This window comes from Falco punctatus, assembly GCF_963210335.1.
Source record: "Falco punctatus genome assembly, chromosome: 1".
Taxonomy (NCBI): domain Eukaryota; kingdom Metazoa; phylum Chordata; class Aves; order Falconiformes; family Falconidae; genus Falco; species Falco punctatus.
Genome location: NC_137580.1, coordinates 92,767,004 through 92,779,639, shown reverse-complemented (window position 1 = coordinate 92,779,639; position 12,636 = coordinate 92,767,004). Strand labels below are relative to the sequence as shown.

Genomic DNA, 12,636 nt, shown 5'->3' with positions numbered 1-12,636 from the left:
GAAGCGACACCCCCTCGCACCGGCTCCTGGCACACGGCAGGATGCTCTGGTGGTCCCTGCTCCCCCCAGATGTGCTCTGCCTGCGGGGCGGCCACACGTGGCAGGATGCTCTGCTGGTCCCTGCTCCCCCCACATCTGCTCTGCCTGCGGGGCGGCCCGGCAGCCCTGCAGGGTCCCAGCTCTGTGTTCCCAGAGGTGGGGAGCCCTGTCCCCCCAGGGCAGCGCTGAGGCACGAGACTCCCAGCATGAATGGGGTGCCTGGATTGGTCCTCACTGTCCCTGCAGAGCCGCCTGTGCTGCTGGGTGCTGGCTTGTGATTCCCATGGTGCGCAGATGCCACCAGGAAGGTCTGCTGGTTTTGCAGGGACACCAGCACCCATGGGACAGCCATCACGGGTGACACAACCCAGTCATGCCACTGGGTCCCAGCTGTGCTGCTGGCAGGTGCACCCCATTTTCAGGGGTGGCCCTGGGACTTGCACCGGGGCTTCTTCAACCAAAGCACCAGTGGTACCGGGGTGGACATGCACCCTAATAGCCATTCTGGGGCCACCAACTCAACTGCACATGATGCTGCCCACAGACACTGGGATGGGTGCGGGGGACACAGAGGTGCACAGGGGGCACCTGCCTGAGGTCCACAGGCATCTCCCATGACATGCTGAGCTCTCTTGCTGGGAGCAGATGCCAAATCCCACCTCAGCCACCAGTTGTCTCTGCAGATAGGGGGATGGAAAAGCCCCTTCTGAGGCAGGAGGTCAGTTGCACAGCCCACCTGGGATGACATTCCCATGGGGACGTGCTCTGTGTCCCTCTGTGCCCAGGCCACCAGGTCAATCCATGCAGAGGGGGCTGTGATGGGGTTTTGGGGACATCCAAGACAGGCAGGAGGCACAGATGGGGACTTCACCAGGTCTCTGTCCTGGCTGTGACCAAACTGCTGCCTCAACTGGGCTACCTGTGCCCCCAGGGCTGCCTGTCCTGGAGAGCAGCCAGTGCCCTGGGGTGGGGAGCAGCAGCTGTGTGCTTGCCTGGGACCAAAGGGTGGCAGGAAAGTCCTGCTGAAGTCCCCTGTCCCAGCACTCTCCTCCTATGGGTTTTTGTTCTCAATAAACGGGACCAAGCTGGGACTGTGGGTCCCCAGGCTTGTGTGGTGGCACTGGGGCTGGGGCTGCCAGCAGGACCATAATGGGACAAGGACTGTGTGATGGGATTGGCATCATGCATGGGACCATGACCGAGTGGTGGGATCAGAACCGTGGTGGGCCTAAGACTATGTATAGGACGATGAGGTGAAACCATGCCATGAGGTGGGTCAGGAACATCCATGGGAACAAGACTGAGTGGTGGGACCAGACCATATGGTGCAACTTGGACCAAGGAAAACTGGTCAGACCAGGACCACATACAGGACCAAAACTACATGGTGGGACCAGCATCATGCATGGTGACCAGGACTAACTGGTGCATATGGGACCATGCAGTGGGACCTGGACCTTCCTCAGGACCAAGACCCCATGCAGGACCAGACTGAGCGGTGCAACTGAGCCTGTGTGATGGAACAGGGGCTGAGCAATGGGTGCAGATCCTTGTGACGGGGCTGGGATGGCATGTAGGACCAGCCCCACACATGGGACCCTGATTGACTGCAGAGCAAATCAAGCAAATCTCCAAAAGCCGGCAGCACCAGCTGGAGCCCATTGACACCCAGCCCTGGTCTTTAAAGGTCCCCAGGGGTTGGAGCTGAGGCTGCTGCTTGCTCAGGATGGGGCTGTGCTGGTTGATGCTGGTGTGTGGGGCTGTGCTGGGAGTGGCAGGTGAGTGGGGCTGGGACCTCCTGGCTGTCTAGGTGCAGGAGGGTGGTGAGTGGCCCTTGGTTTTACCCAGTGCTGATTCCTGATGCCCTCCTGGACCTGCTGGTACAGGTTTTCTTGGTGGAAAAGAGACTTTCTGAAATGACCCTGGCACTCCGGGGATGTGTGGTTGGAGCCAAGGGGCTTGCCGGGGGCTCCTTGCACCCCCAGGTCTGCAGGGGCCTGGTTTGGGTGGGGGGACTAGAGCCACTGGTGGGGTATGTAGCTGCTGGCAATGGTGTCCCATCCCGTGAGCAGCTCCTGGTCTGGCCCCAGCCTGTCAGCTCCCAGGCATACCTGGTGCTGAGGGGGCTGGGGACACTTAACCTTGCATTTTGGAACACCCTTGTGGAACACCACTTCCTCCAGCATGCACCACCACAGCGACTAAAGTGACCCTGTGCCAGGGCCTGGTCACCAAGACCAAGGGAGGCCCTGGCTGGGGGAGCTGGGGATCGAGGAGCACCTTGATGTGCCCAAACCCAGCTGAGCTCCTGAGTGCTCTCCCTGCCTTTGTGCTGCTGGCACCTGTCCTCCACCAGTCCCAAGGACATCTGAGGACTTGGATGTCCCCACTGTGTCTGAGATATGCTGTTGCGTGCTGAGCCCCACTGGCTAAACCCTCTCCTTGCTGCAGGGACCACCATGGCTCCAGATACTTCAGAGACCTTCAGTCACATGGTGATGGTTCCAGTGATGTCCTCAGGTGTGGGGACAAGGGCTGCAGCCCCAGTGCTTGCTGCTGCCACTGTGCCTGGTGGGGCTCATGCTTACGGCCGCTTGGAGGAGCCCATCATGAACTTCACCTTGAGGCTCCTGGATGGTGAGTGCCCTGGGTCTTGTGTTGGGTGCCACCTTTGGAGGATGAGACCACAGGATGGGTCTGGCCAAGACTACTGAGCTTGACCAGTGGCACCCAGTACTTTCTCCTGGCTGGCCTCAGCACTGGGGCCCACCAGGAGAAGGTGGCCACCCCTGCAGGACCTCCCCTCCCAGTCTTGCAGAGGGTGCAGAGCTCTGAGTGGTGGTGCTTTGAGGTGTTCCCAATCCTGTGCTTGATTCCATGATCAGATTTTGGGGGTCAGCTGCCCTTTGTCATTCTAACAGGTGATGTGGTCCCTCTCTGCTCCGGGCTGGTGGTGGGGAACCAGGAAGGTGCTGTAGTTCTGGGGAGCAGGCAGGGAAGCCAGACTGGGGTGACAGAGCCAGGATGACTCTTGGCTTCCAGGGACGGGAGATGGGCTCTGAAATTGGGGAGCTGCAGGTGGGCACCTGCTTCACAGGGGTGAAGGTAAAACCACCTGTGAGTGGTGGTCTGGGATGTGTTGATGTCCCTGTCTGTGGTGGGACAGGCTTGGGGATGTCACATGGAACCAACCCTCCCTTCTCTTTCAGGGGACCCCAGTGCCGTGAAGAAGCCACTGGTGCTCAGCCCTGGCTCTGCCATCCACCTGGAGGCCAGGGTTGACTTCAGTCCGGGCGTCTCTCTGAAGATCTATGTGGACCAGTGCTACGGAACCACCTCAGAGCAGCTGGGACGACCCAAAAGGGTCTTCATGGTGGTGAACAGCCATGGGTCAGTGCCCATGGGGTGGGAGGTGGGGACTGCTTTCTCCAGGCACCCTGAGGTCCTGCAAGACCTCCTAATGTTCAGGGGAGGGATGTTCAGGGCCTGGAGAAATTCTGGGAATGCTCCTGTGTTGCTCTCCTGCCTTAGGTGCCTGCACGGGCAAAAACTGGGGAGCATGTCTGTCCAGCACAGGAGAGGGGTGTCTGCTGTCCGTCTTGCCATCCTGGCCCCTGTGCTGGAGGATGAACTGGAGGAGGAGGAGGTGAGGTTGGCGTGATGTCCTTGGTGGTGGGAGAGAGGTCCTATGGGGGATGACCTGGGGCTCCCACAGCACTGTCCCTCCTGGGGGCATCCTGCTCCCCACTGGGGTGGTCCAACAGGGCTGGGTGGGAGGAAAGCAGGGTCCCTGAAGAAGGGCGCAGTGGTGTCATGCCCTGCCTGGGGCTGGTGTCTTTGGCAGGTCTATGTGCACTGCCTGTTGACAGCGTGGGGCCCCACCAGTGCCCGAGGGCATGGCACTAGGTTCTGCTTCTACAGCCAAGCCACCGCCAGGTAGGCTCAGCCCTGGTGCAGGTTCCTGCTGGTGCCCTAGAGCATGAGCACCCATGGGTGCTTTGGGATCAGAAGCCACTTGTCAAGGGAACCCATCCAGGGGGCCATGCCACCCTGCCACGGTCTGGGTGCCGCTGCTCCCATGACAGCCTGCTGGCATCACCACAGGTCCTGGCTCCCTCCTGCTGCAGATGAATTGGGCGGGGAGTGGGGTGGTGCTTGGTGTCACCAGGAGGACACTTCCTTTAGGGTGGCCAAGGTCCAGGCCAAGACCTGGAGGGACCATGTGGGTCTTGCAGTTGGGGCTAGGGATGGGTCTAGGCATCCCAGCTCTGTCCTCTCCTCCCAGCTGGCACAATGCAGAGGACGCTTCCCAGAGCACCCTGTGCCACTGCTGTGATGCTGGCTGTCCCCCTGATGACAACTTCCCCGGAGAGCTGCCAGGTACTGGGGTGGGGATGTGGTGGCCCCTTGTGGCTTTGGGGTCTTGGGGGGGTGCAGGGGGGTGTGTGTACCTCCAGGGGCTGGGACAAGCTGTATTGGTCATCTCCTCCCACAGGGTTCCCAGGAGAGGGGATGCTCCACCGGGAGATGGTTGGACCATTGCTGGTGCAGAAGGAGAAGGTGCCCTGGTATGAAGGTGAGCAGACACCCCCAACCCTCTCCCCATGGCCCCAGATTCACCATCCCGGGTGCTGAAGCAACCTCTGAACCCGCCGGGGTATTTTTCTTCTCTTCCCAGCACCTTGCCGTACGATAAAGAGGTTCCTGCTGGCCGGGCTGGCCCTAGTGGGCAGCGCCCTTGTGGCAGCCACCCTGGTGGGGGTTCTGCTGGGGCTGGCTGTGGCCATGTGGCGCCTGGGCAGGCGGCAGTGGCCGAGGCGGCAGTGGCCAAGGCAACGATGTCCCTTCCAGGCTGAGCTGCAGAGCGTGGTGGGGGCCCTGGTCCCCAGAGAGACTGAGAAAGGGGGTGAGCTGGATCCGGAGTACCGCAGCCTGGCACAGAGCTCGGTGTGAGCCAGTGACCCCCCTCCTTCCCAATAAAAGGTGGTTTTCTTTACTCTAAAGCTTCTCCGGGTGGTACCACATGAATGCCACCACAGGCTGGGGCCATACCACCACTCCTGGAAGCCACATCTGGTACCAGGAGGTACCACCAGGCATGGTGGCATGGCCCCAGCCTGTGGTGCTGGGGCTGGGGGTGTCTTCTGGTTGGGGGAATTTGGGTTCCTGGAGGCACTACTGAAGATCTTGGACATGGTAGCAGCTCCTTGGGGACAGTCACCAGGATATCCCATGAGGCTGGGAGTGGCTGTGGAGGGGTTCCAGCTAGGCCTGGGGGTGCTGGTGGGGTGATCAGGGCTGCTCTGAGTCTGCAAGGACCACCCCCCTCTCAGGGTGGAGATTACCTGGAGGTTGGGACCCAGCCAGACCCAAGTGTCCCCTCCAGGAGAGGATGCAGCAATGGGTCCCTGCTGGCTCTGGCATGGCTGCGGTACCCAAGCATCACCCAGCATGGGGTCAGGGTTGAAATGGTTTATTAGGACCAGCCATGGGACAGGGGGGGCAGCTCCCAGGCCATCGCTGGAGCAAGGGTTCACAGTAGATGGGTCACAGCACCCCAAGATCAGCAGTGTTGCCTCAGTTTCCCCAGACCAGGGGGGCTCAGTGTGGTGCCGGGGGCTCTCCTGGCGCCCCATAGAGCTTGCGGAGGCTGGAGTCCATCAGGAAATCCACAGTCCTGCAGCAAGAGAGAGGATCGGTGGGGTCCTGGGGGCTCCCTGGGGTATGGTTAATTGGCTAAGATGAGGAGGGGCTGGCTGGAGCTGTCCCCAGTCCCCCTGGGACCTGTCCCTAATGTCCCAGAGGCCCCAGCCCTCCCAAAACCAGGCTTAGCGCAGCCTCACCTCGCTAATCCCCTGCTCAGCGCCTGGCTCCTGCTAATCTTCATTCCCATGGGGCCATGACCTGGCTGGGCCCTGGCAAAGCCCCTTTGGTGCAGGGACCCCCTCCCCAGTCACCCCGTGCTCCCCCAGCCCTAAGCCCATACTGGGAACAGCTCCCCTGTGAGGAGAAGCACTTCATCCCTCTGGCCTGGGGTGGGGGGATGCCCCGTGGGATGCAGGGATGGGGAGGTGGTACCCACGTGTCTCCAAGGGGGTGTCCCTTACCTGTCGATGGGGGTGATGATGAGGGGGATGGCACCCAGCCCCAGGGCAGTGGTGGTCCACCGGCGCACGGGCAGTGGCCAGCGGGTGAGGGTGCCCAGCAAGGCCAGCGAGGCGGCGCAGAGGCGGTTGATGGTGAAGCCAGGGATGGCCACCGAGGCCAGGCTCTGCCAGACAAACGTGTCCACCACAGCCACCCCTACCCGCGTGGCCCGTGCGGGGTCCTGTGCATGTGCCTGGGGGTGATGGAGAGAGGTCAGTGGTGAGGACAGCAGGTTGGGGGTGGGGGCAGTGTACGGGGTGACACTCACGGTGGCAGCTTTCTGGCCCTTGTCGATGGCATCAGCGGTCACGTAGGCGGTGGCCACGCCGTAGCTGGCCCACACCACCTGCAATGGCACCAGCGGGCGGAAGGACTCGCCCACCTCGTTGGCATAACCTGGGGGTTGGGGGGGTCAATGGGGCCAGAGACCGGCCGTGTCCCTGTGCTTCCCCACTGCGTGTCCCCATTCCCCCAGGAGGGCAGCAGGGGCATGGGGGTGTTTGGAGCAGTTGCATCACCTCGGGACAGCTAGGGTGACACGGCTGGCACTGGTGTCTGTGACTGATACCCAGTGTCAGTGCCCAAGGACAGGTGTCAGTGTGTGGTACCACTGCTGCGTGTCAGGGCCGGGTACCCGGGGGGTGCCCACCGTCAGTACCCGGTGCCCGGTGTCAGTGTCTGGTGCCTGATACCCGGGGGGGGGGTGCACAGTTCCCCGTGTCAGTGCCCGGTACCAGGGGGGGATGCCCAGTGTCAGTGCCCGGTACCCCACGTAGCACCCGGTGCCTGGGGGAGCGCCCGGTGCGGTTCCCGGTATCAGTGCCCGATACCCAGGGGGGTGCCCAGCGCCCGGAGAATGCCCAGTGCCCCGGGGGGTGCCCGGTATCAGTGCCCGATATCCAGGGGGGTGGCCAGTGCCCGGTGCCCGGGGGATGCCCAGTGCCCCGGGGGGTGCCCGGTGTCACTGCCCGATACCCAGGGGGGTCGCCAGTGCCCGGAGGGGACGCCGGTGTCGGTGCCCGGGGGATACCCAGGGGGGTGCCCGGTGTTACTGCCCCGTGCCCGGGGGTGCTCACCCAGGTAGCGGACCCACGTGTCCCGGTAGCGGTCAGGCTCCGCCGCCCCCATGGCGCCCTCCCGCCGCACGTCCCGCCCCTCCCCGCTCGCGTCACCAGGCCCCGCCCCCCCGGCGCGGCGAGACGGCGACAAGGGCGGGGCCGGGCGGCGCTGCGTCACCGTGGTCACGTGGCGGGATGTGGGGCCGAGGCGGGGCCAGCGGGGGCTTGAGGTGTGGCTAATGGGGATGGACCAGCCCGTGCGGCTGGGGGGGAGCAGGGCCGGCTGGGGGGCGGGGGGGAGCAGCAGGGGCCGGCTATGGGGGGGGCAGCAGGGCCGGCTGGGGGGCTCGGGGGGGTCAGTAGGGCTGGGGGGGGGCAGCAGGGGCCGGCGGGGGGGTCAGTAGGGCCGACTATGGCGTGGGGGGCAGCAGAGGCCGGCTGGGGGCGTCAGTAGGGCTGGCTATGGGGTGGGGGGCAGCAGGGGCCGGCTGGGGGACAAAAACCAGAGGAGACCCAGCTGAGTCCATCCCTTTACTCCCCCCACCCCACGCAGCAGCGGCTGGGCACAGGACCCACATAAGGCACGGGGCGGGGGGGGGGGGGGGGGGATGACACCCCACATGTGCTCTGTCCCCCTCCGGCCCCGCTCACCCCCTGCCCCAGTCCGTGTGCTTGGGGGGGCTCAGCCCCTTCCCCACCCTCCCAGCTGCCGTGCTGGGGCAGGGGGTCACTGGCCCATCCTGGGGGCACAGAGCGGGGGGGGGGGGGGGCGTCGCTAGGGGCTGTGGCTGAGCCCCACCTCGCTGAGCTTGTCCCCCAGCTGCTGGATCTGCTGGGCGGAGGTGGTGTCGGGCAGCAGCACCTCCACGCTGTAGCTCACCTTCTTGGCGTGGAGGTAGCTGTAGGTGTTGTCGAAGCGCAGGACATCTGCGGGGAGGAAGGGGGGTGTTAGGGGCGTGGGGAGCAGCCGGGGGGCCGTGTGTGTGTCCCCAGCCCCATGCCCCCCCGTGCAGGGGGTGTGCTCACAGATGCCAGGCGTGGAGCAGGTGAGGGAGCCGTCCTCGGGCACCATGTGGGCGTTGTAGCGCTGGTTGGGGTACACCTCGGTCATGTCGCCCGCCCGCTGCCGCTCCCCGACCTTGGTCTTCAGGTACACCCCGAACCCCACATCGGCTCCCTCCGACCTGAACTGCCACCTGCACCAGGAGAGCTGTCAGGCTCCCGCGGTGGCGTGGGGGACACCCACCATTGTATCACAGCTCTCTCTTCCCCGTGGCGTGGAGCCCCCTCCCCACCTGAGCCCCCTCCTCACCTGAGGACGCAGCCGGGGAAGAGGATCTCGTACTCGACCTGGTGGGATGAGCCGCGGCTGACCACCACGGTGTGCTCGTACTGCTGCGCCAGCTGGTCCCGCACGTAGTAGTGCTGGGGCACGTCCCCCCCGTAGTTGATCTGGAAGGGGATGGAGATGGATGTAGGGATGGGGGGACCACCCCTGCAACCCTGAGGAGCTCGGGGAAGGGGGCTTCTACCTTGCTTGGGCACTTGGGGTCCCCGTCGGGGTCTGTCAGGGTGCCCCCGTATTCCACCGGGATCTGCCCGGGGTCAATGTATTTCTGCAGGATCTCCTTCCAGTTGGCTGGTGAGGTGGAGGACGGCGGGGTTTAGGGGGGCTGTGAGCCCTGCAGCGAGCCCTGGCCCAGCCAGGGACCACCCCCCAGGGCTGAGGTTTCACCCCTGGGTGGGATGAAAGCAGAAGGGGACACGGCACCCCGTTTTTGGCTTCCACCGCACCCCTCCAGCTGGGGAGACCCTGGGGAGGGGGTCAGGACTCACATCCCAGGACCACGACCTTCTTGCGAGTGTCCTCACTCAGGAAGTGCTTGACGAGGTTGTAGGCAACGGGGAAGATCTTGGGGGCTGGGGGAAGATGGGGGGTGTTAGGGTAGGGGTCAGCACCCAGCCAGGGGGAGTGGGACCCTGGGGCCAGACTCACCCTTCACAATAAACAGGCGCTTCAGGGACTCGGGGTAGTTCTCCTCGAACATGGACAGGAGCTGCAGGATGGGGAGAGCTTCGGGTCATCCCTGTGCCCCATGCACCCACCAAGGCACAGGGGGGAGCGCAGCAGGGTGCAGGCTGGGACCCCCACCCCAAAGCGCTGGAGGGGTGTGGGACACCGGCAGGGACCTGCCCCACATCATCTCTCGGGGCACGAGCTGGCCCACATCCCTGCATCCCTGCTGCAGCCTGGGGACAGCAGTGGCCCCCAGCGGGGGAAGGGGGGGGGCGGGCAGGGAGCCCCTCACCTCCCCGTACGTGTCCACAGCTGGCTTCCAGAGGTGCTTCAGGCCCAGGCCCTCACAGTCATAGACCATCATCACCATCTCGATCTTCTTGCCCAGCTGGGACAGGAGGACAGGGGGGCTCAGCTGGCATCCACCCCCTGCAGGGACTGGTCCCCCCCAGGCCAGAGCTCCCTCCCAAGTGCTGGTGTGGGGAGAAGGGGCATTGTGGGCTGGTGTGGGTGCTGGGATGGGGACACGGGCTGGTGGGGATGGACAGGACATGGACTTGTGGGGCTGGCAGGGACACGGGCTAGTGGGGATGGACTGGATGTGGACCTACAGGGCTGGGTAGAACATCGGGTTGTGGGGATGGGCAAGGTGTGGACTTAATGGGACTGGCAGGGACATGGACTGAGGGGGCTGGACTGGACATGGACCCATGGGGCTGGGGAGGGCACTGGCTGGTGGGGATGGACCAGACATGGATTTATGGGGCTGGCAGGGACATGGGCCTGGGGGGCTGGTGGGGACGTGTTGGTGGGGACGGTGGGGAGCTGGGCTGGTGGGGACAGACGAGAGTGGGGCTGGTGGGGCAGGCAGGTGCCCACCTTCTGGCTCTGCTGCTCACACTCCTGCCGCAGCACCTCGCAGTCACGGAACTTGTTCTTGAGCAGGTCCTGCTTGGAGGCGGAGAAGAGCAGCCCCTTGGCATCCAGCGGCCCGATGATCTCGTACCAGATGGGGCAGCCCTCCCGGTCATAGCCACACATTCCCCCTGACATGTACTTCTTGATCACCTGCGGGAGACAGCAAGGGGCTCAGGGGGACCGTGCACCCTCCCAGGGAGGGGACAGTCCCCCTCCATGGACTCCCACCCCGGGGCTGGGGACACCCACCTCGGGGGCCTCCCAGGCGATGATGTTGTCGGCGTCCATGTGTTTGCGGACCTCGACATGCTGCAGTGGGGGGCAGAGCAAGCTGGGGTGAGGGGATTTGGGGACCCCCCATCCCATGGGATGAGGGACACCCCATGGGAGGGTCACCCTTGTTGGGAGAGGCTCGTGGCCCATGGCGCACTGTCCCATCCCAGGTGACAATGGTGGTATGGCAAGGTCCCCCCCAAAAAGCGGGGTGCCCCTCTCACCTTGCGGAGCATCGCCTCTGACTTGGGCAGGTCAAAGCAACGCGCTGCAAGACAGCAGAAAGCTCAGTGCCACTGCTTATGTCCCCAGCCCCACAGCCCCCCATGGGGTCTTCCAGCCCCCACCACATGTGCCCCCCACCCTGGGGTTACCTCGGAGCCATTTCAGGAGGAAATAGTCATCCTGGGAGGGCAGGGAGGGCAGCACGTCCTTCAGGTTCTCCCGAAACTGTGGGGGGAAGAGGGATCATTGGTGGACGGGTCCCTGCTCCCACCCCGAAAGCTCCAGGGCTTCATGTTTGTGTACCCCTCCCCCTCAAAAAAAGCCCCATCCAGGACTGGGACTGTCCCAGGAGAGAAGGGGCACCCTGTGCCCCGTCCCTGCCACCAGGTGCAGCCACAGTGAGTGGCCATCTCCGCTTTCCTCCCTGGCAGGGGACTGTCCCCGGGCCAGCCACTGAGCACCGCCTGTCCCCAAGCCGATCCTCTTGCTAAAGGTGTGAGTGGGGGCTGCCCCCGGCGAGGGTCCCACCAGCCACCCTTGTCCCGCAGGTGGACCAACCCCCTCCTCTGCCATCACCCGTGGCATCCTTCGGGGCTGAACCAGTCACTGGTCGGTCACTGCCTGTCCCCCTGCTCTGGTGACATCCCAGCGGTTCACAGCCCCCCTGGGTGGCCTGGAGCAGGCAGGAGGGTGCAGAACTGGGGGAGTGTGGGGGTGCCGGGGCACCCTTGGCACGTGGCCCTGCTCACCCCAGCAAAGCCCCAGCCCAAATCTCCGTACCAGTCCAGGACCTCGCCTTAATGAGGCTGATTAGATTATCTCCCGCTGAATTTAGGTGTAATTAAACCCGGGATTAGCTTCTTCACCCTGAGAAAAACAAGGTGCCGGCGGACGGGTTTCGCAGCTCGCCTTTCTCGCCCACCCGTTGCCGCCTTGGCACCGGGACAGTTTCGGCTCCGCACCCTGTGCCTGCTCCCGGTGCCAGGACCCCAGCGGGGTCATTGCCCATGTTTTGGCTCCGCACCCTGCGCCTGCTCCCGGTGCTGGGACCCCAGCGAGGTCATCACCCACATTTCGGCTCCATGCCCTGCGCCTGCTCCCGGTGCCCGGTGCCGGTGGGGTCATTGACCGCGGCTGGAGTTTGGCTGGGCTGGACGGGCACCCATCAGATAACGCGGCCGGCTGCCCTCGTGGTGGGGTGCGGGGATGCGGGTGGGGCCTGGCACCTGGCGAGCCGGCGAAGGCGTCGGAGGTGGCCTTGGGTGGCACAGCCACCCTGGTGGGTGACCGACCACCACCGGTTCGGCCGGGCACCCCCAGCCCCGCGAGCCCTGCCGGCGGTTTCCCACCCGTCGGTGGGACCAGCGGGGAAGATGGGAGAGGGATGGGGGAGCTCGCCGGTGCCCGGTCCCGGGGGGGTGCCAGCGGGATGGCCCAGCCGGTGAGACCCCCAGGGCCCACCCAGGCCGGTCGTTCCCCAGCGGGCAGCGCCGCGGGGGGGGCTCACCGGTGAGACCCCCAGGGACTCCCCGTGGGCGCTGCGGGGCGGGCGCCGCCGGCGGCGGGCGGGGGCGGCCCGGGCGGGGGGCGATGCCCGGCGCCGCGCAGGCAGCGGATGGCGGAGCGTGTCGGGGCGGCTCCGCCCGCCCCCCCCGGCATCCCCGGCTGCCGGTACCGGCTCACCTGGGCCAGCGCCTCCGCCTGCCGCGGGCTGAGGTCCCCGACGCGGCCGCTCATGGTGCCGCGGCCTCGGGCGGGGATGGCCGCCTCTGCCGGGCGGCCCGGGCGGCGGCAGGTTGCGGAGGCCCCGCAGCACCGCCCCCGGCCCGCCCTGGCCCGCCCCGGCCCGCCCCGGCCGGCCTTGGACCCTGCCCGCCGCCCCCTGCCCGCCCGGTCAGCGTCCGCCGCCGCCCCGGAGCAGGGCGGGGCGTGGGGGCGGGGCTGTGGGGGCGTGGCGGG

The 12,636-nt window shown here is 65.4% G+C and overlaps 3 protein-coding genes across 6 annotated transcripts; 1 reads left to right on the top strand and 2 right to left on the bottom strand.

Annotated features, from left to right (window-relative positions):
- The first annotated feature begins 20 nt into the window (after positions 1–20).
- Positions 21–5,407, top strand: LOC308069242 (uncharacterized protein). The gene is made up of 4 exons (XM_080401256.1): positions 21–3,975; positions 4,325–4,419; positions 4,535–4,615; positions 4,718–5,407. The coding sequence occupies exons 1-4, from the start codon at positions 3,728–3,730 to the stop codon at positions 4,990–4,992; spliced, it is 699 nt and encodes a 232-aa protein (XP_080257382.1). The 5' UTR covers positions 21–3,727; the 3' UTR covers positions 4,993–5,407.
- Positions 5,408–5,496: 89 nt separating this feature from the next.
- On the bottom strand, positions 5,497–7,393 carry MTFP1 (mitochondrial fission process 1). Of its 2 annotated transcripts, none has more exons than XM_080401266.1 (4): positions 7,263–7,393; positions 6,455–6,582; positions 6,147–6,379; positions 5,497–5,716 (listed from the first exon to the last, which is right to left on the bottom strand). In XM_080401266.1, exons 1-4 carry the CDS (start codon positions 7,312–7,314, stop codon positions 5,641–5,643), a joined length of 489 nt encoding a protein of 162 aa, XP_080257392.1. In that variant the 5' UTR covers positions 7,315–7,393; the 3' UTR covers positions 5,497–5,640. The 2 variants fall into 2 exon arrangements, with proteins under 2 accessions (XP_080257392.1, XP_080257393.1); XM_080401267.1 differs by having other exon boundaries at positions 6,147–6,310.
- A 368-nt stretch (positions 7,394–7,761) lies between these two features.
- On the bottom strand, positions 7,762–12,636 carry SEC14L2 (SEC14 like lipid binding 2). 3 transcript variants are annotated; one of them, XM_080374163.1, is made up of 12 exons: positions 12,361–12,615; positions 10,827–10,902; positions 10,677–10,720; positions 10,429–10,488; positions 10,141–10,329; positions 9,554–9,649; positions 9,241–9,301; positions 9,081–9,164; positions 8,777–8,883; positions 8,557–8,696; positions 8,271–8,440; positions 7,900–8,171 (listed from the first exon to the last, which is right to left on the bottom strand). In XM_080374163.1, the coding sequence occupies exons 1-12, from the start codon at positions 12,412–12,414 to the stop codon at positions 8,020–8,022; spliced, it is 1,233 nt and encodes a 410-aa protein (XP_080230289.1). In that variant the 5' UTR covers positions 12,415–12,615; the 3' UTR covers positions 7,900–8,019. The 3 variants fall into 3 exon arrangements, with proteins under 3 accessions (XP_080230287.1, XP_080230289.1, XP_080230288.1); XM_080374161.1 differs by lacking the exon at positions 8,271–8,440 and having other exon boundaries at positions 7,762–8,171; positions 12,361–12,636; XM_080374162.1 differs by lacking the exon at positions 9,554–9,649 and having other exon boundaries at positions 12,361–12,629.